At 42.2% G+C, this 27,150-nt stretch overlaps 1 protein-coding gene across 1 annotated transcript in view; it reads right to left on the reverse strand.

The window, feature by feature from the left end:
- MYO1H (myosin IH) overlaps window positions 1-26,483 on the reverse strand; it is a 47,445-nt gene extending 20,962 nt beyond the window's left edge. The window contains exons 1-16 of the mRNA XM_024120753.3: window positions 26,475-26,483; window positions 24,066-24,227; window positions 21,225-21,340; window positions 19,719-19,917; window positions 18,670-18,750; window positions 16,249-16,428; window positions 12,890-12,988; window positions 11,647-11,760; window positions 11,249-11,320; window positions 10,469-10,588; window positions 9,347-9,414; window positions 8,906-9,011; window positions 8,532-8,612; window positions 6,475-6,566; window positions 4,659-4,753; window positions 1,375-1,421 (exon numbers count right to left, since the gene is read on the reverse strand). Of these exons, the coding sequence (XP_023976521.2) occupies window positions 1,375-1,421; window positions 4,659-4,753; window positions 6,475-6,566; window positions 8,532-8,612; window positions 8,906-9,011; window positions 9,347-9,414; window positions 10,469-10,588; window positions 11,249-11,320; window positions 11,647-11,760; window positions 12,890-12,988; window positions 16,249-16,428; window positions 18,670-18,750; window positions 19,719-19,917; window positions 21,225-21,340; window positions 24,066-24,227; window positions 26,475-26,483 (1,641 nt within the window). The remainder of the gene's footprint in view (window positions 1-1,374; window positions 1,422-4,658; window positions 4,754-6,474; window positions 6,567-8,531; window positions 8,613-8,905; window positions 9,012-9,346; window positions 9,415-10,468; window positions 10,589-11,248; window positions 11,321-11,646; window positions 11,761-12,889; window positions 12,989-16,248; window positions 16,429-18,669; window positions 18,751-19,718; window positions 19,918-21,224; window positions 21,341-24,065; window positions 24,228-26,474) is intronic.
- Between the last annotated feature and the right edge of the window lie 667 nt (window positions 26,484-27,150).

The raw sequence follows: 27,150 nt of genomic DNA on the forward strand, positions 1-27,150 counted from the left end.
GGAACTTCAGCCCTGGTGGAAAAAGTGGGAGATTTAGAGATTCTTCCTGTGGGAAGCACCCTCCATGGATGGGTTTGTGAAGGGGATGGGCAATGCCCACAGAGGGGAAAGCCACAAGGGGAATACTGTCTCCCATTTGTCCAACAGGACCTTCCACTCCAAGAGGAAGGCATCAACAGACCCACTTCACCGATGGGGAAATCTGCCATGAGACCCCCAGCTGGGATAGGGTCAGGCTGAGACTCAGACCCAGAGAGCACCCGCCTGGAGCAAATATCCAAAGTTAGGAATCGCTTATCCATCCTGAATCCCAGAGGTTGGGACAAGTGGTCCTAAAGTGGTAGAGAAAAATAGGGAAGGGCAGAAAACACTCCTGAGACGAACCGTTTGCATGTTCCCTCTGAAAATGTCTCTCTAGGTTTAAGCTTTTTATAAACCAAGCTCATTAAATACGATCCAATTTTTAAAAAACAGTTAACTATTTTAATACAAAATAAAGGCTTAAAAAAAACCCAAGGTTTCTCTGATCAGTGAGGCATATGAAAAGAGATGGAATTTCAAAAAAAAAAAAAAAAAAAAAAAGAGATGGAATTTCATTGGTAGTCCCAGGGGCATAACCTGGTTCCAGCCCCACCTTGAGATATGACCTTGAACAAGTCATGATCTCTCTGGGTCTCAGTTTCTTCATCCTAGATTTGTGTCACCCCAGTGTACTCCCACTGCTCCAGTACAAGATCTCTACTCCTCCCTGGGGACCTCATCCTGCTGAGCTCTCAGCCCCCTCTAACACTGCCCCTCACCGAACACGTGCTGAGCTCACCTGGGCCTCGGGGCCTTTGCACATGCTGGTCGCTCTACCTGGAGTAGCCCCTGATCTTTCCAAGGCCAAGATCCTTCTCCTTCAGGTTTCAGTTCAAAGTCACCTCAACGAGGGTGTTTTCTCTGATCACTTAAACTAAGTTTAAAATGTCCCTCTCAATCATAGTTCCTTATTTTCTTCATAGCACTTCTCAATGATGGACAACTTAATTGTGTATGTATTTATTCTCAGCCACTCCTCCCTCCCTCCCCACCCTGCCCCCACCCCCCGATGATAAGCCCCATGAGAACGAGGACTGTCTTGTTCACCACTGAGACCCCAGAGCTAGCACCATGCCTGGCACACAGGAGGGACACCACACACATATGAATGGGTTTCTTGAGTCAAGTGTTCATACAGATGATCTTAAATGTCTGTTCTGGCCATGACATGCTGGAGTTCTAATATAATGCATGGAAGAGAAAAATCCAGAAGGCCAAATCTACCCCAAAATCAGTATCACAGGTGATATCTCATAACCATCAGAAATACATATACTTAAGTTTCAGACTTACTTCTTTCAGATGTCTGTAGAGGAGATCATTGTTTTTTTCCAAGAATCCTGTAAGACATTGAATAAGAAATCCCTGAATCAATGTTTTTGACTAAAAATACAATTCCGTCCCCACTGATTGCAAAGGGAAATTCTAAAAATAATCTTTTAGGATTAGAGTTTCTCAGCCTTGGCAATACTGACATTCGGAGCTGGATCATTCTTTGTTTTGGGGGCTGTCCTGTGTGTTGTGGATGTTTAGCAGCAGCCCTGGCCTCTACCCACTAGATGCCAGGTCTCTAGACACTGCTGGATGTCCCTGGGGGATAACTCCATCCTTGGTCAAGAACCAAGTCCTCAGAACTGACCTATAGCTCACATGCTACACGCTAAACCCCGATAAGCTATCACATGAATGTAGAGTCTTTACACCGAGTACTGTACACGTGCCCTAGTAAAGAACTACACATACAATGAATGACATTGAAACAATGGAAGGGAGCTGATTTCCAAGGGCGGCCAGGTGAGACTATGTAGATGGATGAGAAAATCACCCCCACCACTGACAAAAATCAAGCTCAAGCACTTGGACTAGTGGTACCCAATGGCATCAAAGGAAGACACATTATTTCCAATTTTAAAACTTGGCTTATCAATGCTCACTTAAAACCTAGCCAGTTAGCAATTAAATTAGTAACTAGATGGCATTATAAAGTCAAAACCAGCTAAAGGTGACATGCATCTGGAAAAAAAAAAGATGCATCAGCAATGTCTAAGATACCACCTTTTTAGACGACACTTTGGACTTATCAAAACTAACATTTTGGGACTTCCCTGGTGGCGCAGTGGTTAAGAATCTGCCTGCTCATGTAGGGGACACGGGTTCGAGCCCTGGTCCGGGAAGATCCCACATGCCGCGAAGCAACTAAGCCCGTGCGCCACAACTACTAAGCCTGCTCTCTAGAGCCCGTGTGCCACAACGACTGAGCCCATGTGCCACAACTACTGAAGCCTGCACGCCTAGAGCCCATGCTCCGCAAAAAAAAGAGGAGCCACCACAGTGAGAAGCCTGCGCACCACAACGAAGAGTAGCCCCTGCTCGCCGCAACCAGAGAAAGCCCGCGTGCAGCAACGAAGACCCAACGCAGCTAAAAATAAATAAATTTATTTAAAAACAAAACAAAACAAAAAACTAACATTTTTATTGCGGTAAAACATACATAACATAAAATTCACCATTTAAACTATCTAAGTGTATAGTTCGGTGGCATTAAGTGAATTCATATTGTTGTGCAACCATCCATCCATCTCCAGAACACTTTTCTTTTTCCCCAACTGAAAATTTGTACTGGTTAAACACTAATTCCCCATTCCTCCTCCCTGAAGCCCCTGATAACCCCTACTCTACTTTCTGTCTTTATGAATTTGACTACGTACCTCACGTAAGTGGAATGGATTTGTCCTTTCGTGTTTGGCTTATTTCACTTAGCATAATGTTTTTAAGGTTCATCCATGTTGTAGCAGGTGCCAGAATTTCTTGCCTTTTTAAGCCTGAATAATGTTCCATTGAAAGGATAGGATACATTTTGTTTATCCGCTCATCCATCGATGGACACTTGAGTTGCTTCCACCTTTAGGCTATTGTGAAGAATGCTCCTATGTACATGGGTGTACAAATATCTGTTCGCGTTCCTGTTTGCAGTTCTTTTGGATATATGCCCAGAAGTGGTCAAAAGGAACTTTTGATAGAATCTTTAACTTAGCAATGCCACTTCCGGGAATTTATCCTAGGTATATAATGTGCACAAATTGGCTAAGTGGAATAGACAAAAATGTCAAACACACCAGTGTTTACAAGAGACAAAGTTGGAAACAACCAGAGGCCATCAAACAGATGACAGGACAGAGCCCCACAGGGAGTACCTGTAGCTTTTCACAAGAAATGCAGGGGAAATCTGTTTGTTGCTATGGAGAGCAAATGCAGGTCTGGAGGCAAGAGGCCTGGGTGTGTGACCTTGGTCAAGTTATTTAACTTCTGAGTTCGGTGTCTCATAGACTAAAAGGGGGCTAATAAGGCTACCCACCTCACAGGGTGGTTCTGTAAGGTCTAAACGAGCAACAGAGGTAAAGCATTTGGGACAGTGCCTGGCCCATAGTGAGAGCTCAATGAATATTAGTTGGAGTTCAAATGATTGCCAATATCCATTAAATGAAAAATGCAAAAGAGATAACACAAAATAACAATCTGTGTTATTTAGATGTGTGTGTGTGTGTGCGCACACGTGCAGGTCCCCACGTGTGTAAGTATATGCATAAGACATTTTTATTTTCCAGTTGGTTCCTGTGGTTACCTCAGGGAGAGACTAAGAATAAAAGGGGTTTTTAGTTTTCCTTTTGTACTTTTCTGTACTGTCAGAAATTTCTAGCCTTGCATGTGTATTACTTTATTCTTTAAACAAAAATCAATAAGTTATATACATAGAGAGATTTGTCCTATTTAAAGAGTTTTTTCTTTTTTATACCACTCTGTACTTAAGGGAAAAAACCTAATACACAGTATTTTACTTTTTAAAGATTTTTTTAGCAAAATAAACTTATTTAGAAGTAAAAATTATCTAGAACCTAAAGCAGAAGTGACAAAAGAAAGTGTGTGAAAAATGCTTTGAAAAAAATGTTCACAGCAGCATTATTTATAATAGCAAAAAAAGAGGAAACAACCCAAATGCCCATCAACTCTGATGAAGGGATAAACAAAATGTGGTGTAACCATGCAATGGAATATTATTTGCCAATTAAACAGGAATGACAACGTGGATGAACCCTGAAAACATTAGACATTATATAAGTGAAAGAAGCCAGACACAGAAGTCCACATGTTGTGTGATTCCATTACTATGAAATGTCCAGAATAGGCAAATCTACAGAGACAGAAAGTAGACTGGTCTGTTGCCTAGGGCTGGGGGAGAGGGGCTGGGGGAAAATGGGGAGTGAATGCTAATGAGTAAAGGGGCTCTCTTCTTGGGGTGATGGGGAAATGTTCTAAAACAGAATGTGGCGATAACTGCACAATTGCAGAGTGAATATACTAAAAACTGTTGAACTGTACACTTTAAACGGGTGAAATAGATGCTATGTGAATTATCACAATAAAGTGGTTATATATAAAAGTAAAAACTTTTACTTTTAAAATGGCATGTTTGCACGCGGGGCTAGGGAACATTTGAAACAGATGTGCAGCATTTTTTCAGTGGACTCGGGGGTACCTGCATGGCTGTGACCTGTAACCTGTGCCCCACAGACACTCACCCTTGGTGCAGTATGTGACCTCTCCCGCATAGTGGAAGAGCTGGAACTCCATCCAGCCAATCCTCTTTCTGCCCTTTGGACCTGCCAGCTTCCGGCTGCAGCAAGACAGAAACAGACACGAACTGAAACTTTCTACTTCACTGCAACAAAATGCACCAACATATAAAGCAAAAGAGTTGTTTAGGATTGTGACCATCAGCTGAAGGCCAGCACTGAAAGCTAACCACAAAGTGCAGCTCCCAGGAAACCTTGCCTCCTATTTCTTCTGGCTACAGACCAAGGTCTCTCTAAAACTAGATCCTTCCTTCTCATAAGCACCGAGGAATGGAAAAAAAAATACATGAGTCACAGAAACACATTTATTTGTACAATGAAATAACTTCCATTTTTCTAGGTGATGCCTAAAAGTCAGTTTTACTACTTTACACTTTTATGATGCTGAGAGACCAAAATACTGATGAAACTTTGTTTTTCAGATCCTGGTGATTCATAATTTTTTATAAATTTTTGGAAATGTATATACATATATATTATGCACACACATATCCCAAGTGCACAGCTCAATGAATTTTTGCAAACTGAGTTCTTCTGTGTGACTCGTATCAGACCAAGAGACAGAACATTACTAGTCCCTGAGAACCCCCAACCTTGAGCCCTCTTCAGGTACAACCTGACGGCTAACAGAAGAGGTTGTTTTTACCTGGTTTGATATTTCATAGAAATGGAACCATATAGCATGTACACTTTCGTGTCTGATTTCTCTTGATTACATGCTTTTGTGCTTTACCTACATTATTGCATGTATTACAGATTGTTCATTCTCATGGCCATATATTATCCCATTTGTGAAGATGTTACAACTTATTTTCCCATTCTTGATTCATATACTTATCCAGTTCCACTTATTTATCCTTTCAATAGCCTATAAGGGGTTTGATGAAACCTCTACAATTTATTGAATCCTTGCTATGGCCAGAAATTACACTAGGTGATTTATGTAGTCATTTACAATGCTATATGGTAGGTATATTAATTATCCCATCTTGTAGAAGGGGAAACTCAAACTCAGGAGTATTGCTTGTCCAAAGTCACGTGTCTAACAAGTGGCTGAACTGGGATTCATAACAAGCTCCCCACGGCTCCAGAGCACATGCCCTTAAATTCTCTCCTCCTTGTCTCAAAGACTATGTTAAATTTCTAGTTGATTTTCTGGGGTGCTGTAAATGCTCTATGTCTCCATCTCTGGTATGGTGATGTGGGTACACACAAACATCATAATTCATCTGGTTGTACAATTCACATCTACATACACCACTGCATGAATTTTATACCTGAATTAAGAAGAGACATTTCATGCATGTGGACATGTCCCAAATGAAATGATGATGAATAAAGACACAAAATCTTAAAAAAAAAATTCCACTTGGAATTCACATGAGCTTGACCCCTACCAACAAAAGTTGTGCAGTTGGCGTATCATCATGATATTTCTAAGAATGAAGCAGTATCTGTACTCTTGGAGAGCACTGTCCATATATCCAAGATAATGGAGATACAGTTGACCCTTGAACAACATGGGGTTTAGGGGCACCGACCTCCACGCAGTCAAAAATTTGTGTATAACTCATAGCTGGCCTTCCGTATCCATGGGTTCAACCAACAGGGGATGGGATCACGTAGTACTGTAAGTATTTACTATTGCAAAAAAAAAAAAACCCCATGTATAAGTGGGCCCACGCAGTTAAAACTCGTGTTGTTCAAAGGTCAACTCTACATGACCTTCCCCCATGCAACAGCCTCGCAATGAGACACCTACGTTTGGAAGTGTGCATGCTTGCCCACTTTCTCTTCCAATCTCTCCAGGAAACTCAAGTCTGTAGCAGGACCAGGACGAATACATTCTTCATCCTACAAAACAGAAAGAGAAGTCTCTGTGCATGGCACCACCCGCCATCAATTCCAAGCTTAAATGCTCCCACCAGCTGGGGCAAAATGTAGTGGATTGAAATATATCATCTCACACAAGTTCAGGTGAACATTTCTGGGGGAGGAGGGGTCATCCATCACATGTGCTCAGCTTCTCAAATCTGATCAGGGAACCGTGGAACCAGAGAGACTGGAAATTCCCATGAAAAGTCAACTCTCCCACCTGTCTGACGCCTACGTCCAAAGTCTTCCCAGGGACACTTCGCGGCTTTCATAACCAGCTGAAACACTCAGCTTCATTGTCTCTTAACCACTCGTAACCAGCTGGCCAAGAGCATACCCTCTTTTACTAGGAGCAAAGCCCTCAGGGAAAGCAAGCCGTAAAACTAGTTGAGTCTAACCTTTCCTATTTCACAAGCTATGTCTATTTCCTGTTTTGGGTCCTCAGCAGTGATAACATTTAATTGACCATCTTAAAAAAATGAATCAACCCTGTAGCTTTCATGAAAACAACAAAAAAGCTGGGTTCATGTTGGTGAAACAATTCTTACAAAGCAACATTTCTATGCTTTCTGATTCCATCTATGGCAAACCAAATGGAAACAAGTACTTATTACTAAGGTATTTGAAAATACTAGTCTAGCAATCTGCTGGCACATTGAACATACACGTACTAGCTTACATCAGTCCGTGCTTCCTGGACGTCCACGCAGCTTGCCCCCCACCCTTCAGGTCTTTGCTCAAATGTCACCTTCTCAGAGAATCCTTCCTAGACCATCTTACCTAAAATTGAACCTCCCTCCTCAGCGCATCTAATCTTTCCTGATTTTTTCTCCATTGCACAATCTGTGCATTTTGCCCATTCATCTGTCTGTTGTTAGTCTCTCCATGCTAGAATTTAAAGCCTCCGAGTGCAGCTGTTTTGACCTGTTTTGTCCACTGCCATGTCCCAAAGCGCAAGGCAGAATCCTGGCACAAAGTAAGCATTCAATAGGTATTTGTTGAACGGATAGCGTGTGAACGCTTGCCATGCACCAGGTATAGTTCTAAGCCCTCTGCATGTATTATTTCACTTAATTTGTCCTTATAGCTCCTCTCTGAGGTAAGTGCTGTTATCATTGGACCCACTGAAAGATGATGAAATTGGAGCTCAGAGAGGTTAAGACACCTACCTAAGCTTGCACAGCTAATAAGCAGTAGGGCTGGGATTTGAATCGAGATGGTGCCCATGTTCCTGGCGACTACAGTCACCACCCATCGGTGTCCCTGCTGTGCTTTAGAATCGTGGGTTCACACAGCAGTTAGTGTCGGGGAGGCAGGAGGAGGAAGGGGACCAGTAATTCTCATTAACAGGGAGGCAAACCGTAGTACAGATGATCGGGAATGGAAGGCAAGGCAGGGAAGTCATTTCTCACTGGCCTTCAGAATTTGTTAGAGACATTGATGTTTGAAGTGGAACAATTGTGGATTCGAGGACGCTGATGTTCTCAGAAGTCACAATAGTTCAAAACAAGGTCACGGGCCCACCTCACGGAGCCTCAACTCAGGATCTGTGGATACTCTTTATAAAGCCTTCCTTTAAGTCTTCTCTTCTGGCTCCCTTCTCGGTGCTAAGCATGAAAGCAGCCCCTCCCCCAAGTGCCTAAACCAGGTCCCCAGTTCCCTGGCTCATCCTGCCATGTCTATGGAAGAGAGACACGCATGCTTTCATTATAAAAGGTCTTTCCTTGCGATCTCCTGATGGGCTATAATTTAGGTCTGTGAATCTGAACAAGAGGAGGAAGCTCAGCCTAAAGCCTGGAGCAAAAATTCAGCAAAAAAGTTCAACTTGCATCCTTCAATAATCCAGTGGATTTCACTCTTAACCCTTTGTAAGCCTGGGGAAAAGATCTTCCGGGTACTGTAAATACCATTGAATGGGCCCCAAGTCAATGTTAATTTTCTCACCAGAATGGAAATGATTCCTTTGTGTCTCTCTTCTACCAAGTCACAGATGATCTTGTTGTTGAAATACTGAATTGGCTCCCACTAAAATGACAAAGAGGAAAAAAATTCTCCAAGAAGGATTAAGATGAGCATCAAATATAATTCTTTTAAATTGATTTTCCAACTGTTTTTCCCAAATCTGATTTTTATCTCTAACATTTCAAAACGAATACTTGCTGAATATCAAAATAACTTCCCACGAAATAAGCAGAGAAGGAGTGAGAAATAATCCTTAGTACTAATCCGGAAAAATCTCCAATGAAATAATATTTCTCAAGTAAATGTCTTTTGCTAGGTTAAGAAATCAAATGAGGAGAAAACATCGAAACATTTACCTCTATACCTTCCATTTCATATTCTGCCTGTTCCGCTTTTAGGGTTCTCTCAATTAATAGTTGCTGGAGTTTCTCATTGCAGTAATTTATACAGAACTGTTCAAAACTAGAGGTGCAAAAGATTTAAGTAACTAAAGCTACGTGAGTAGACCAAGTTTTAAAAAATTGCTTTTACTTATTTTTAAGGATGCTTTTCCATACAGAAAAACCAAAGCCCTTATTAAACAAATAATTTACTAAATAGATCAGAAGAGTCAAGCTAAAAGACATTTGCATTTTTTATAGTTATTCCGGTTCTAGAAAAGTCTATTAGGTAGGGGCTATGCAAATCTGGAGAATTTCTAGAAATAGGAAAATGAATTCCAATAACATCAGAGATGCCATAAACCAGACTCAGACCTTAAAGAAAAACAAAGAACCAGTGGGTAACAACGAACTCACCCATTCTTATCAAAGACTTCAAACCCATAGATATCCAGCAATCCAATCACAGTTTTCCCAGTGAAATCCTAGTCAAAGTAACACACACCATTAATCGTTAAGGTTGTTTACTTTGTGACACTCAAAACCCGGTAGCTGTCCCCGAATCTGGGACTTGGCTATAAATCTCATGCCTTCTCTCTCCAGCAATGGCTCACAGAAGAACCTTAGAGTAGAAATAATTTTCCCAGCCTGCCTCTTCCTGCCTGCAGCCTCCCCAGATCCCACCCCAGATTCCTTATCCATCACCGGAGCAGTGAAACCTTCATCTTCTGATTCACTTCCTTGCTTCAGCCCTCTTCAGCCTACCAATCCCACATTCAATCCAAAAAAAGAAGAAGAAAGAGATAGAGAAAGAGGGAGAGAAAAGAAGAGGAAGAGAAAAAAAAAAAAAAAGAGAGAGAAAACAAGGAAGGAAGGGAGGGAGGGGACGGAAGAAAGAAGGAAGCTATAAACAGCAGGAAGCAGATGTTTATCCAGGAGAGAAGGCAGATACTTTGGATATCATCTTCAACAGAGGACCAAGTGTTGCCCGGCAAGGATGGCTCTTTAAAGAGAGCATGACTTTTTTTAAGGGACACAATTTAACACTGTATATGATGTACTGAGTCAATGTATCCAAATCTGTCCTTTGCATGCTTCCTCCCTGAGTCTCACCACATCTATGTACCCCGTTGCCCTCATATCATTTCCTTAATTTCCAGCTTTGAGTAAACTCCTTTTTTAATTTAAATAACTCCACTTAAAAAGGAAACATGCCCTAGGGTAAATTCGAAGGAGTCAGCCTGTTTTTTCTTACACACATTAAAATATACTGTGAAAAGGAAAAGCTTCTGTGTATACTTAAAGTCACCTGGCATACTTGAAATGCTGTGTGTCCCACACTTGGGGACACACAGCCAAGATCATTCAGCATGCATTTTTGTGAGCCTACTGTGTGCTAGACACTGGAAATGTAGACGTGAAAAAACACCATCCCTGCCCACCAGCAGCGTACAGTCAATTCTCACAAATTCTTTAAAGATGTTGGTTATAAAACATTACCATGTTAGTGAGCACATTACCCAATGTGTGTGGACCAACCTTGTTCACTAAGGAGGAATTGATTTTGTTGACCAGCCAAGTAAATGTTCGTCCATAAACGGCCTTTGCCATTGCATCTCTAGCGTAGGCAGAGAGTTCTCGAGTCAATGGGCATATCACCTGAGAAGAACGACAGGTACATCTTTACAGAGGTTTAAAAAAATTAAAAGGCCTCCTGAGTGTTCAACCTAGGCTTTAACGATGACTAGGGAAGGATACTTGCTGGGGAAGGATGCCCCTCCTGCCTGTGCTGTTTATGCTATATTCTTGAGTGCCAGGCACCGTGCTGATATACAGCCATGACTAAGACAAACAGTTCCAGCCTTTGTGGGCTCACATTTGGCAGGGGGACATCCAACAAGTCACACAAAGAAGCATCATGTTGCTCTCAAGCTGAGAGTGACAAGTGCTATAAGGAGATACATATGGTGCTTTAGGGTAGGGGTGGGATAAGCAGGGAAAGGACTTTGAAGCAATGATCCCTGGGAACTGAAGGATAAGGCTGGGTTAACTACAAGAAGCATAGGGAAAAGTGTTCCAGCAGAGGGAACAGCATATGCAAAGACTGCGGAGGGAAGGCAGGGCGAGTGTGAGGCACAGAGAGCTTGTGATGGTGGGATGTTGGGGGATGGGGAAGCTAAGGCAGGAGATGCTGACAGAAGCTGGACCACACAGGACCTGGTGGGCAGGATTCAGGAGTCTGGCCTCCCCTAGGGCCACCATCCTGCTGGTAGCAGTGGTGGGAAGGGCAGGTACATTTCCACCTAGAGCCATTTTTACCTCCTCCGTTTTGGCTTCAATCTTTCTATGGGTGAGAGCTTCCAGAAGGACCCATGGGTGGACCCCTAGGAGCTGAATAAATGGAAATCAAAATGCCATTCAGTAACCCAACTTTACTCACTAATAAAGAGTTTCCAGGTCCAGGTGTACCTGCCCTACTGATTGTGCTTTAATGCAAAACAGATCATATTTGGTCTTTCAACCAACTGGCTTTTACCCACTCCCTCAGCTACCCCCATGCTCTTTAAACCTCCTAACCAGCGTCAGCTGGGAGAACACGATGTGAGCCCTTTGGGACACGGGCATCCGGCTGCCCCACTCCCCTCCCCCGCCTCTCCATCTCTGAGAGTGTCCGCTCCCCCGCCCCGCACCGGGGCTCTCCAAAATTGGACCATCACCTTGGCAATCCATTTGATCTCGTGGGTGTCTGGTATGGAGGCACAGCCTTGCTGGTTCTCTTCAAAACAGATGTTCCCTAGGTGTAGGACACTGGCAATAATTCCAAAGAGATTCTAGGAATGTGGGAAGTGGTGAGGAGGGCAGGGAGAGAAGACCGCGGCCGCCTAATTGATAAATGTCATCAGGAGATACCCGAGGGAGAACTCCCCGCCCCTGCATTCCAGCCTGGAGCTCACAGAACGAATGGAGTTTCCTCCTTCCCCAGATATTAAGGGAGGCCGGGAAAGAGCCTCGGCGGAGGGCAGGATGATGCTTCACTCATCTCCAGTACAAGACACTGCTGTTTTGCTATCATCCTGTGCCTCCCCACCAATCTAATGTTCAAATGTCATGATCCCAGATATATGTGTGTATATATATGTGTGTGTGTGTGTGTATATATATATATACACATGTGTATATATATACATACATACATATATATTTTTAAATTATATCCTGGTCCTTGAAGGAGCAATAGTTTAACAATCGTCCCCCCACCCAGAAGACAAGGACAAAAAGATGTAAAAACAAACTGTTTATAAATCCCACAATTTGGTCCAGTTTGTTCCAATATAGAAGCATAAATAAATGATATTTCTAGCATTCTAGGGGATTAAATATTTGAGATGGGGTTTAAGGGGAAGAGGAAACATGACCACCTGCTGGCACCCAACACTGGGAAAATTCAGGGCTGCTGGAAAAAATGCAGAATGCCTAGTTAACATTTGAATTTCAAGTAAGCAATGACTAATTTTTATTTATTTTTTTCTTTTTTTTATTGGAGTAAAATCGCTTTACAATGTTGTGTTAGTTTCTGCTGTACAATGAAGTGAATCAGCTATATGTATACATGTATCCCCTCCCTCTTGCCCCCCCCCCCCCCCCATCCAGGTCCTTACAGAGCACCGAGCTGAGCTTCCTGTGCTATACAGCAGGTTCCCACGAGCTATCTATTTTACACATGGTAGTGTATTTATGAGCAATGACTAATTTTTAGTATGAAGTTTGTCCCATGCAATGTTGGGACATACTTCTACTAAAAAATTAGTCAGTGTTTATCTGAAATTCAAACGTACCTAAGTGTCCTATGTTTTTATCTGCTGAATCTGGCAACCCTACTGTGTAATCACCAAGAAACCAGGATGGTTTCCTCAATCCCAGACCTGACTGCTGGCATCTCTGCCCTCAGGGGGCTCATACCTCCAGATCATCTTCAGTAAAATCGATGACAGAAAAGGCATTGGAAACAGTTTTCCAGTCATTCTTGTCATTAATAGACGACTCTTTGGCACAGTGGCCCTGTTGACACAGAATTGGGTCGCTTAACAGCATTTTTATAAGGACAGTTAGGTTTATAAACACCTACTCCTAATCAAAATGATTTTCTCTGCAAGCACGAAAAAGCTAGTTCTATAATGTTCTGAGCTATGAAAAAAATGGATTTTATTCTAACTGTTTAGCACCTGACGATTTGCCAACTGCTGCTTTTTTCAAATTTATTTGTAATTTTGTTTAAAAATCTGTCTGGGAAAACGTTCAAAGTTATATATTAGTGGTATATCTTTAGTGTGTTTTTAAAAATAGGTTTTCTTGCCATTTTTGCTGAATAAATTGGAAACACTTGTCTCAATGGATAGCTGCTGAAACATACAGGAAAATGACAGTGTTTAAATTCAGAAAACAATCTTGACACACTTAGCAACCAACATCAGAAACTTCACTGCAGGATTTCCTTCACTCAAGGAAATAAAACTTTGGCATCTAGAGAAACACAGATTCTACAGGAAGTGTAATAAGACTTTTCCCATTAACTCTAGAGGTTGTCTTTTAAACAAGTAACAGACTACCAATATCACAATTTAAAGAGAAAACCTTCTAGATGAGGGTTTGTTTTTTGTTGTTGTTGTTGTTGTTTTTTGCAGAGTATTCCTAGTTTCCTGATTATCTGAAGATTTGTTATCTTAAAAGAGTTCCTTGTTGTGTGGAGAAAACAAAGGTGTCATACCATGAAAATATTCACCAGTGAACTGGCCAGTGTTAAATCTGCAACCTCCCAAATATCCCTGCCCACACAACTAGCAACGTCTGCTCTTCCCTCTCCAAGGGCAGGGCTAGTCTAAGTCAGTCCTCAGAGGACACCTAGGGGTTTAGAAGCAGTACAAATATATTACAAAGCAGTCACAAAGTTTGCCAAAGTTACAGGAGAATATGAAATCAATAAAAATAATACTGGTGAATTGCTTGAGCCATTTCCAAAGCCACTGTGGCATAAGGACCTGGCCAAATTAATCGGGCCAGAAAAAATCTGCAAGGATAAAGGCATGATACATTCTCAAAGAGAGTGATTTGATAATAGAATGGTTAGGAGAAGCCCTACATAAACGAAGTCCTCTTAAATGGATGAAATCCATCCTTAATGGATGAAGTCCTCAAAGAGTGTAACAAATTGATCCTCTGATCATGCTATGAAAAGCCAAAGGTGATGTTCCCATACAGCTCTGTTGGAAAAATGAGGTCCTCAAAAAGAAAAAAAATCAAGTCTGATTTATTCTTTGCTCTAAGAATTAGTACAAAGTTTGTTAAGTATAAAACGAGATTATGAGATTCTCTTATCTTCCTGATTTAGCTTCATTTTTCAAAATACATTTCCCTCAAGTCGTCTTTTCCTCCATGATTTACTATGATACGCTGGTCTTCATTTTACAGTATTTACTTTATAAGACCTGGCTCTCTTTCTTAAATGATGTCCCTGCTTTGTACTCTGCCAAGTGACCTCCGTTCAAGCCAGGCCCAGAGAGAAGAGAAAAATGCAAAAATCTTGGGGCAAAAAGGGGCTAGTGACATCAAACACTGAGAGGTGCTATATACATCCTGAGCATCCCACACCCTAGTGCTGGTTGCAGAAAAATGAGTGCTGGGAAGTTAAATTCTGGAAGCCACTTTGTACAACACTACATCCTAGGATTGCTCTTAGAAATGGTCTGAACTATTTCCGTAAGGGAGGATGTTCATTCATTTCGCAGAAAACAGTTCTCGGGATGGAAGGCAGGAAGGTGCAAAAAGTCTTTTCCAAACTAGTTCTGAAAGCAGAATGAAGCATCATAGGTTGTGGACACAGATAGTGTGTTTCTATCACACTAGACCAGTTCTCACCTCAGCTGTGCATTAGAATATCCAGGGGATTCACTGAATTACATTTAATCACCATGGAATGTTTAAAACAACCCTGATGGAAAATATGTCTACAGGGGCTTCCCTGGTGGCGCAGTGGTTAAGAATCCACCTGCCAATGCAGGGGACACGGGTTCGATCCCTGGTCCGGGAAGATCCCACACGCCGTGGAGCAACTAAGTCCGTGAGCCACAACTACTGAGCCTGCGCTCTAGAGCCCGCGAGCCACAACTACTGAAGCCCACGTGCCACAACTACTGAAACCCATGTGCCTAGAGCCCGTGCTCCGCAACGAGAAGCCACCGCAATGAGAAGCCCGCGCACTGCAACAAACAGTAGCTCCCGCTCGCCGCAACTAGAGAAAGCCCACACGCAGCAACGAAGACCCAACGCAGCCAAAAATAAATAAATAAAAGAAAATATTTCTGCAGTGGAAAGATCTGTCACCACCTTAACCTAGTGATCAAATTCACATCACTAACAGTGAAGCAATGGACAACATGTGTCTGCTGACATGACGCAGGATGCCTACGCAGAGCATCTATGCAGCGTCCTTACCAAAAATATTTAATCTCAATCTACTGCTCTAGCATCTTCACACTGTTAATTTTATGAAAAGAAGTAAGAGTCTAGATTAAAAGAAACATAATAACCGATGCATGATCTTATCTTAGTTGGAAGAAACTGCTATAGATAGTATTTTGAGGACAATGGAAAATTTGACAACGGACTAGTTAGTAGATGATATAAGGAAATTATTGTTAATTTTTAAGGTTCAATATGGTAGCATGGTATAAGAAAATACTCTTATTTTTATTTATTTTTTTGTTTGTTTTTGTTTTTGAATACTCTTATTTTTAGAAGCTACGTGCTGAATTATTTGTGACGGAAGTACCATAAAATCGCAAATTGCTTTAAAATGGATCAGCAGAAGTTAGATGATAGAGCAGATATAGCAAAGGGGTAATAATTTTTTAATGTGAGTGAGGCATGTAATGATATTGATTCAACTTTTCTGAAAACTGAAAATGTTTATAATAAAAAAATTATAAGGAAAAAAAAAATAAAACCGCCCTGATGTCCAGGTCTTGCTCTAGACCAATTAAATATGAATCTCTGGAAAGTAGAGCCCAGGCATTTGTGTGTTTCAAAAGCTCCTTGGGTGATTCTAACTTCAGCCAGAGCTGAGAAACACTCACCGAGATATTAGTTACTTTACCAAGATGATATACCTGCCAGGCATAAAGGAGGGGTCAAGAAACCAATCAGTCGAATACCTCCACAATGGTAATGAGAAGGTGACTGAACATCCCACAGAAGTCCCCCAAACACCCCGGATCCCCGCCCCCTCCAAAGGGCCACCAGAACCAGGTGCTGGTCTTTCCAACCTGTGAGAGGTATTTATACAGCTGGGGGTCTCGCTCAAGTCCCAGGTAAGCAAGGAGCTCCTCTTCTCCACCCTCTAGCAGCTGGTAGAAGATGTGGAAATTCCGCTCACCCTGATTTTGATAGACGACTCGAGACTTTTCTATCAAGTAACTGATGATATGCCCACCTACAGGAATGCCCTTCAAAAGAGAACAAAAAATTCGGGGAAAAAAACCCCCCAATAATCAAACCACTCTCTTACTGGTGTCTTCTGAAGAACTGAAATTCTGAATTTGAGTCAAGTCTGATCTAACGATCTTCTAGGATTCGTGTTTGCTGGGTTCCGTTTCAAAAAGAGTTTTGCCTACGCCCACGGTCATGAAGATATTTGCTGCATTTTCGTCTAGAAGCAACTGTTCTACCATTCACGTTTAGGACTATGATCCATCGTTATTCAATTTTTGTAGATGGGGTGAAGTTGAGGCCAAAGATCTCTTTATCCTCCATATGGATTTCCAGTTGACCAGCACCATTTATTGGAAAGACAATTCTACGCATACTGAATCACAGTGCTGCTTTGGTCATAAGTCTGGTGACCATATACGTGAGCGGGGTGGGGGGAGGGGTCTTTCTCGACTCTCTTCTGGTCCATCAGCCTCTTTATATATTCTTGTGCCAACATCACACTGTCTTAATTATTGCTTTAAATAAGATATCCAATAAAGGGTTTGTGTTCCAGGACATATATAGAACACGTGCAAATCAATAAGGAAAAAAAAACAGCCCAATTAAAAATGAGCAAAAGACTTTAACATACAAGAGGGCCTTTAAATGACCAACGGGCAAAACTTCATTAAAAATCAGGGAGATACAAATTTAAACTACAGCGAGAAACCACTATACCCCACCAGAATGCCTAAAACTAAAAGGACTGACAATACCAAATGTTGGCAAGAGTGTGGAAAAACTGAAACTCTCAATTATAACATTGCTGTTAAGAACCCAGCAATGCCACCTCTGGGTATATACCCAACATAAAGGAGTGTGCCTATATCTACTAAAAGAGGTACAAGAATGTTCACAGCAGTATTTGCAACAGCCCCAAATTGGATACAACCCAAATGTCCAACACAGGAGAACAGATAAATGGTGATAAAAGTCGAGCAATCAAAAAATGAACAATTCCATGCAGCAACATGGCTGAATCTCACAGACATGTTGATTGAAAGAGGCCAAACGCAAAATAGAACAATTGTATAATTCCATTTTTCTGAAGTTCAAGAAGCAGCAAAATTAATCTGTGACTATAGAGGTCAGAACAGCGATCACCTTTGGGAAAGGGGGGGTATTGTCAGAGACAGGTAGGAGAACCTTCTAGGTGCTAGAAATTTTTATATCTTGATCTGAGTGGTGGTTACACAGGTAGATTCATATGTAAAAATTTATCAAGCTGTATGCATGATTTGTATCCTTTTTACTATGTGTTGAATTTCAATAAAAAGTGAAAAAATATATATCGTTATTAAATTTTTTTTCAAAGTCTATGCACACACCACCAGAAACCCATGTTCCAGCCTCTGGGAAACCCCGAGTCAGTCTGTCCTCATCACTACACTGAACGCTCAGCCAGTTACTGTTCTCTAGCCTAAGTGTCACTTTGTCACTTGGAATTATACGTCCTTGAGAACTTTGTCTACCCCTCCTACTTGTAGTTGAGACAGAGGCTGTATGGTCCATAAAGCCTAAAATGCTTACTATCTGGCCCTCTCCAAATAAGTTTGCCAACCCATGTCATATAATTATGTACACATAAGCAATATATTGTTTACTTTGGAATGTTTTCAAGTTTTATAAGAAATGGCATCACACTGACACCCAGTACGTTCTCATGACCCATCTACATTGTGCGTAGCTGGCGTTCACATGCTCTCACTGCCATAAAACATCTCATTGTGTAAGCATCCCGCAATTTGGCCGTTCTCCTGTTGATGGACATTCAGCTCTCTCGAGATGTGTTGGTTCTTTTCCAGTCCCTTTACCGTCGTGAGCAGTGCTGTTGTGGGCATGTTTGCACATCTGTAGGAATATCTCCAGGCGTGGAATGGCTCTACCTTAGATTATGTGATTTCAACATCACAAGATGATACATTGTTTTCCAAATGGGCTGTACCAATGTACTCCCCGCCAGCAATGTGTAAGAGTTCCTAATGATCCACATCTTTACCAACACCTGGTATTATCAGACTTCTTAATTTTTGCCCACATAGTAAAATATGTCATCGTGGCCTTTATTTGCATTTCCTAGAACTAGCACTAATCCTGGATTTTTCAACTTTTTGAGCCAATAAATGCCCTTCCTCCCTTAAGGTGCCTTGAGATGGGTTTCCATTGCTGGCAAGTTAAGGGGTCCCCATGAAGCAGTAATAGGAACTTCAGTGTACCTTAAAGTCAAACTGTATGTCCATGTATTTTCCAAATCTGCTGGAGTTGTCATTCCGGAGTGTTTTGGCATTTCCAAAAGCCTTGGAATACAAAGGGAGGGGAGACTGAACCAAATTGTCATTCAGTGACATTTAAGTCATTAAGTGTCATTCAGAGTCATTTAATGTGTCACTCAATGACATTAAGTGTCATTCAGTGCCATTTAAGTCATTCACCATGCTCATTGAATTCCTGACCCTAAATGACATGCTCATTGGAGGAGGGGAGGGGGACCCAGGAATGAAGGCCGTACTTTATCTTCTAAGAAGGAATCACTATTTACAGAGGATTTGATGCCAAATATTGGGGCTGGACCCAGAGGAAAGAAGGGAAAAATATCTTCTCCCTAGAATCCAATCTAGGAATAGATTAGAAATGGCCTAAGGAGAGGTAGATAGGACCCTAGGCCCTTGCTGTTCTAGAAGGGCACAGTTAATGGCTCCCATCACCAGACACCTTCCTATATCAAAGATGTAAACTGTTCAACCCAAAGGTCTACTGGGAAAATCCCTTCAACCATAAACACCTTTTACACAAAGAGCAACCAAAACACCACAGGAGAAAATAACATGTTCAAAATCATCCAGCAAGTCAGTGAATTGCAATAGTAGAAATAATAATCATCAAAATGATTTTAATTAAACAATAAAAATATTAATGAATAATAAGAGTATTATTTTAGTGCTTACTAATTCTGCTGTGTGCTTTTTATGCATTCATCTTGTTTAATCCTTAAAACCTCTTGAGAGGTAGGTACTATGAGTAGACCCATTCCCCAGATGGGGAGTGATTGCAGAAGCTCGCCGGTACATGACTGCCCCAGGGTGAGTCTCCATGCCTGCTGGGCTTCAAGGTCACGCCCTTCAACCACAATACTACCCACGTGATCCACTGCCCTCTTCTTAACTTCCAGACCTGCCCATTTTGACTGACCTACCCGAACAGAAGATTCTTCTTACTTAGTGACCTCCCTGGAACTGCCCTCTCTAGGTCCTCAAAGATCGCTCACCTCCAGCACTGGATTGGAGAGTAGCAGTCTGTCACGGGCTATTTGTAGTGACTCAGTCATCGGGCAGGTCACTGCAAAATACTGGAGAATCTTCTTGGAGGCCTCCGTTTTCCCTGCCCCGCTCTCTCCAGAAATGAGGATGAAGTGGTTGTTTAGCTCAGAGCACATCATGCGGTAAGCGTTGTCAGCTATGGCGTAGCTGGGGAAGTAGTGAGACAGAAACGCAAGGAGTGGGAGTGACTATAACACTCCTTCCCTTGACTCTGATGCCCACCAGAACAGAAGGACAAAGCACCCTGCCTCCCAGAAGCCACGTCCAGATTGTGGTACAAGGCGCTTAGTTCAGACAGGTAGCACACCTTCACCATGACCCACTGACTGATCATTCAGAGAGTGTACTAGATATCAAAACTCTAACAATAGAAGAGTTACAGTGAAGAATTGGGGCAGGAATAAAAAGATTTTTCAAAATGTACCAATTTTTAAAAAATCTATCAACATTTCTTCTAAGAATAAGCTACATACTAAGTTACATCCCCAAGAGATGCTCTATTAACTGTAGGTGGAAATAACATTTTGTCCAAATATTGAGTAACTCAATAGATATAAGATCTCGTGTTTCCTTTCCTTCAAAACCTAAAGTACTAAGAGTATAGAGACAGGAAACCAAAAAGATTTGAAAAGTTCTGTGATAACTTTAGGACAAGAGGTAAAACCAGTATAAGGGCTTTATCTACAGTATCAGAAACCAAAGCAGGAAGGTCTCCCAAGGGTATAATCTTAGTATGTGGCCGAGTTTGAAAGCTGGGCATTTCAGAAATCACTGGTGGTGGTGAGGCAGAAAGGTTCATAAATGCCTTGGGAGTGGAATAGGTGAATCACCAAGAAAAATGAAGGGAGAAGCTAAATATTAGCCCAGAAGTCGACCAAGGAGGAGAACTGGGAAATTCAGCAAAGCCCAAGTCACATATAGACCAGGCAGGAAATTGCTTTTCTTATGGATCTGCAGCCCTGGTAAGCTCCTACCAATGGCCATTCTTCTAAGCTGCCATGACATTCAGGTACCAGTAGAAGGCACTATAGCAATCCATTTCCAAGAGAAGACACCTCTCTAGCCACATTTAGATTTCTCAGGAGTCATATAAAGATTCTACTTCTCATCATATTTAAGCTTAGATTTGATAATGATCTGCTGATGATTTCCACTCTGTTGAAAGACTTGTTTCAGAAGAAGGCAGCGGTTTAAGTGAGATACACAACCTAATGAGCGTGCATCAAGGATGTACATGGTTGGGTGGATGGATAATGGATGGGTAGGTGGATGGGTGGGTAGATGAATGGATGTGTGGGTGAATAGGTGGATGGGTGGGTATGTGGGTGGGGAGATGAATGGATGGGTGGGTGGGTGGTAGGTGGATGGGTGGGGTGAAGAGAGAGAGGGGAAAAAAAAGAGAGGTAGAAATTGAGAAAAATACTCCTATTGCTGACCTCATGGGTGCTACTTACACATGCGGTGGCAGTTCAAAGAAATTGACCCCTTGATAAAGTTCCATCTGGCTCACAGTGTAGATTCCAAGCTCCTGGTATGGGTTCACAGACACAAGGAGGGTCCCAATATATGTCTAGAGGAATAGACCAAAGCACTAGTGAGGAATTTCGGGGTGCAAATGGCTACAGCAAAAGACCATCACGTGCTATAATCCCCTTGTGTTCCTTCAGTGCTGGGACTATAACACGATAAATAAGACAGGTGGTGGGGGGGTCTCTGCTGTCATGGAGCCTACATGGCATAGGCGGGCAGACAAACAGCCGAGGGACCAAGACTGCTTCAATTAGTGTGCTAAGAAAGGAATAAATAGAGTAATGAGTGAGTGAAGGACTAAGGAAGGCCACCTTAGCTAGTGGGCTTTGGGAGGCTTCTCTAAGGAGATGACATCTGAGCTGAGACTTGAAGGATGATGAGCCTGTCATGAAAAATGTAGGCAGGAAGGGCATCTCAGGCTGAGGCGACATGTGTGGCTCTGCATTGGAGGCCAGTGAGGGAGGGGAGACTAGAAAATGGTAGAGAGGATGTTGGGGAGGGTGTGAGTTGAGACCATGCAGGGTGTCAGGAACTGGGTGTTCATTCCACATGCAATGGATGTCAGAGAGCCCACTCCCCGCTACTGAAATGTAACACTGCCCCGAACTATTATGTAAAAGAGATGACTTTGAGGGTGTACACCATGATCTGATTGATTCATGTTTCACAAAGGTCTTTCTGGTGACTGAATGAAAGCAGGGAAAGCATATATACCTGCCATCTAAAACTGGGCAAACACTCCCACTACTGGCATTTATTTCTCTAGATCTCACTGTTGGATTCAACTAATATTCAAGTGTTTGAAGTACTTATATTTGTAATATAGCCACTAAAGAAAGCTTCTTGGAATATGATTATGAATAAAAGTTCTAAGCTCTTACATATAAAAATAAATATTTAGGCTCCTTTAAAAATACATCTGGAGCACAGGCTCTAGGTGCGTGGGCTTCAGTAGTTGCGGTGAAGTCCTGCACTGCAATGAAGAGTAGCCCCCGCTCGCTGCAACTAGAGAAAGCCTGCGCGCAGCAACGAAGACCCAATGCAGCCAAAAATAAATAAGTAAAATAAATAAATTTATTTTTAAAAATCCCAGTATTTAAAAAAAAAAATACCTCTGGTACTCAGATATAGAGAATAAACTAGTGGTTACCAGTGGGGAGAGGTGGGGGGGAGCAAGATATAGGTTTGGGGGTGGGAGGTACAAACTATTGGGTGTAAGATAGGTTCAAGGATGTATTGTACAACGTGGGGAATAGAGCCAATATTTTGTAAGAACTGTAAATGGAAAGTAACCTTTAAAAATGGTATAAAAAATATATCTGGTATTTTCAGATTCTGAGTTTGTTGTTGCTTTTCATTTCAGAGTCTCAAAGACTGGAGGTACTCAAGCCTACATTAAATTATGCTAAAATCACTCCAACTATTGTTTCCAATCTCTAGGACAAAGTCAAACAGAGAACCGGATCACAGATGAGTATTTTGACGAAAACTCTGCATCGCTTCCATCAGTAGAAATCTTCCAGGATAAAACACAGTTTCTGAAATTTACCTGTTCAGATTGGAAACATTTCGTTTATCCATGATGATCCTATCATCCCACTTATACTTCCCCAAACCATACTATTTCTCTTCTGCTTCCACATAAACTTATAGATGAAATCTATTTCCACGATTAAAAATGTACACTCTGAGAAACACTTTGCTCGTTTTTTGATAACCTTGGTTTCCACATGTAGACTAAGTCACGGGCACTATTACAAACAAAATAACTATAAGAAAAAATTTTTTTTAATTTTTTAATATTTTTAAACTGCTTCTGATCATCTCATTTACACTTAGAAAAGCTAATAAAATTAAACAATAACACACCCACCCACACAGACACAGACACACACAGACACACACACACACACAAACACTGTTGAGTGCACCCTTAAAGGAATTTACCTGAACAGCGACCAATCAAACCAAGGTGGAGTGATAAATGGAGACCTTAATAAAAATTGACCAGTAGAAGCAAGGAGACCAAGTTGAACAGAGTTCTGGTAAAATACTGCAGTCTTGACCCTTGAAGATTCCTGGGATATGGTGGACATCTCTTCTTTTTGCCTGCCTGGCATCAAGTCCCCCTTATTCCAACAGATTCCTCTGAGAGAACTTCTCCAGCTCTCAGTCCATATCATGAGGTCAGGGGGCCACTGGCCTCACCCCTCACCTCTAGAAGTGGGCCTGGGAATAGCCTGGCCAGTCAGAATATTCCTCATTTCTACCTATGGGGATTGGTTCAGAGATAGACACATGACCCAACATGGGCCAATCAGAGCCAACCATCCGCCGTCTCCCAGAAGACTTGCTCCCTTCTCAGTAGCAGCTTTAAGAGGATAACCTATCAGCCTGGTTCTGCCGGCAGCCACCTCACCACCATGCAGAGAGGCTTCTCCAGAAGGAAACTGACGCAAAAGAAAGCAGAGGGATGGGAAAGCGTCCTCAAGACATCACCCTAGACCCTAGATCTATTTCTGGACCCGGAAGTTACACAGGTTGATAGATTCCCTCTTGCAGCTTAGGTCGATTTAAGTTGGGTCTCTGCCACCAGCAGACATAAAAGTCTTAATTCAAAGAATCAAAGTACACCTGACAGTGGTCCCTCGACACCCCCCTTTAATGGCTAACCTAATTAGAGTGATACTGTTCACGATCATCGAGACAAGACCAGAAGGGAGCCACCACTCTAGGAAAAACAGCTGAGAAATGGGTTACATTACATAGATGAGGTTCTCGCTGAAACGCTTGCGAAGATTTTCCAGAAAAGCAGATTCACTGGTGTAGGCATCCAACAACACAAAATCCTGCACCCCGACCTTGTCCCGGGCAGTCAGCGCGCCTTCCATGTGCAGACGAATGTGCTTCCGCCCCGCTTCTTCTTTCTACAGGAAACAGAACATTCCTCAGCAACTCACTTATTCTGTCATTTTTATTGCACGTCTAAAATGGAAATAGCAAGATCCCAAACCCTGGGGATAGTTGAGAGCAGAGATTAAATTATGCTCTCTTCATGAAGCATTTATGATCCAGTTAGGGATACAAGTAATGATGGTAAAAGCAATCACTGTAGTAACAGCGGCTGCTGCCAGGAACTCAGCATTTACTATGTCAGTCACTACACTAGATGCTTGACATGTATTATCTCTCTTGATCCTCATTCTGACCCTATGCTCTTATCATGCTCATTCTAACAGGTGGGAAAACTGAGGACAGAGAGGTTATAAAACATGTCCAAGACCTGCCAAAAGGCAGAGCCAGGATATGCACCTAGATAGCCTGGCCCTATAGCCTGCTTTCCTGACCATGATGTACTCACTGAATGTTAGTTGCCTAAACTTGCTACGTAATTCCCAGATGAGTGATGAGAACGTTGGTCAGAAGACGATCTTGTTGCAGAGGAGTATTTCAACATCAGCAAAGGACAAACTTGGAGGGTCTCCTCCCAAAGGCTGGGCTGCAGACCTCCCCGGAGAAGGGTGGTGGCAGCCCGCTGGATGGTGGAGAATCTTGCTAGGTTACTAAGACCAGACCAGGCAGCAGAAAAACCCTCCCAGGAACAGACGAGCAAAGGGAACCAGATCACTGCTGGGCGGGAGACCTGGTGCCGCCCTGTTTGGGTTGGGAGGGCCATGGGAAACAGCTCGCCAGGGCTCAGGTAAGCTGAGGCTGGGGGTGTGCAGAGTGAGTGGGGAGCTGCTGTGGGTAGGAGGGCTGGAGTGTGTGATGTCTGTACTGGGAGGACTGTGGCAAGGTGGTGACCAGGTCAGGGCTGCAAAGTCACAGGGACTCCGTGCTCTGGGTACACAGTCCGTGTATGTCTGCCCGCCACATCCCACCGTGCAGCTGACGGCAGCTGAAAGGCAAGGAAAAGCAAAACATCGCAAAAGGAGCCATGAGGAGAAACCTTCTGCTACTGCAATGTCCTTCCAGCACCTTCTAGTGACAAAGATTGACATCATGCCCTCTTCAAGGAGAAATGCTTAAGGAGTCCACTTCATTATCCCAGAGCAGGTACGGAAGGGTGAATTTGGATCTGAGAGACAATAAATGGACACCTGGCACATATGGCTGTGCAAAGGTCCTAGAATAGCCGCAACCATCTTGAAAAAGAAAAACAAAGCTAGAGGACTCACACTTCTTTAAATAATCAAGACTGTGTGTCAACTGATTTTTGTCAAAGTTACCAAAACAACTTGGTGCGGAAAAGGAAAATCTTTTCAACCAACGGTGTACAAACAACCGGATATCTATAAGGAAAAATTGCATTTCAACCCCTACATCAGACTACATACACGTGTATATTATACAATAAAATATATTGTACATTATATACATTTATATATGTATATATAAGTATACAGAGTTAATATATATTAATTTGAGATGGATTTTAGATCTAGATACACGCGCAAGATCTGTAAAGCTACCAGGAGAAAACAGAGGGGAATATCTTTGCGTCCAGAGAAAGGCAAAATTTTCTTAGGACACAGGAAGAAATAACTGTAAGAGACAAAAACAAGAAATTAGAACGTCATCAAATATAAACCTTCTCATCAGAAGATACTGTTGGGCTTCCCTGGTGGCGCAGTGGTTGCGCGTCCGCCTGCCGATGCAGGGGAACCGGGTTCGCGCCCCGGTCTGGGAGGATCCCACGTGCCGCGGAGCGGCTGGGCCCGTGAGCCATGGCCGCTGAGCCTGCGCGTCCGGAGCCTGTGCTCCGCGACGGGAGAGGCCACAACAGAGGGAGGCCCGCATACCACAAAAAAAAACAAAAAAAAACAAACAAACAAAAAAAAGAAGATACTGTTAAGAAATGAATCAGCAAGCCATAGACTGGCAAAAAAATGTTCATGAATTTGTATCTAGAATAGAAAGAATTTGTATCTAGAATAAAAGAATTTGCAGAGAATTTGTATCTAGAATAAAAGACTCCAACAGCTCAGTTAAAAAAAAGCAAAAAAACCACAGAAATTGGGCAAAAGACTTGAATGGATGCTTCACAAAGGAAGACAGACAGATGGTCAATAAGCACATAGGAAAATGCTCAACATCATTAGTAATCAGAGAAATGCACATCAGAGCCGCAATGCGATGCCACCAGAAGAGTTCAAATGAAAAAGACTGACGACCTCGAACATTCACGAGGATGTGGAGCAGACAGAGCTCTCATACATTGCTGGCAGGAAGGTAGAGCAATGGAATCACTGGGGAAAAGTCTGGCAGTTTCTAATGAAGTTAACCAAACCTCTACCCTTTCATCCAGCAATTCTATTCCTAAGTATTTACACAAGAGCAATGTAGACATATGTCCACAAAAAGACTGGAACGTGAAAGTTTACATCAAGTTTATTCATGATGGCCCCAAACTGGAAACAATCCAAATGCCTATCAACTGGAGAATGGTTGTGGAACATCTATACAATAGAAGGGGTACAGCAATGAAAGAGAAATGACAGGTATGCACAATGACACAGACATTATGCTGAGTGAAAGTTTTCAGACACAAAAGACTGCATGCCGTATGATTCCATTTATATGAAATTCCAGGACAAGCAAAACTAATCGACAGTGAAAATCTCAACAATTGTTGCCTGGTTATGGGGGGACTGCCTGGCCAAGGACATTTTGGGAGTGATGGAAATATACTCTAACTTGAGAGGACTCTGAGTTACATGGGTGCATCTATTTGTCAGGATAAGTGGTTACAATGTTGTACATTATGATACATGTAAATTTTGTTTTAAAAAGAACCATAAAAAATAATCAAGTGGGGAGACGATGGGGAGTAGGCGGAGGTAAAAATGA

The sequence above is a fragment of the Physeter macrocephalus genome, chromosome 19, assembly GCF_002837175.3.
Source record: "Physeter macrocephalus isolate SW-GA chromosome 19, ASM283717v5, whole genome shotgun sequence".
In the NCBI taxonomy this organism is placed as follows: Eukaryota; Metazoa; Chordata; class Mammalia; order Artiodactyla; family Physeteridae; genus Physeter; species Physeter macrocephalus.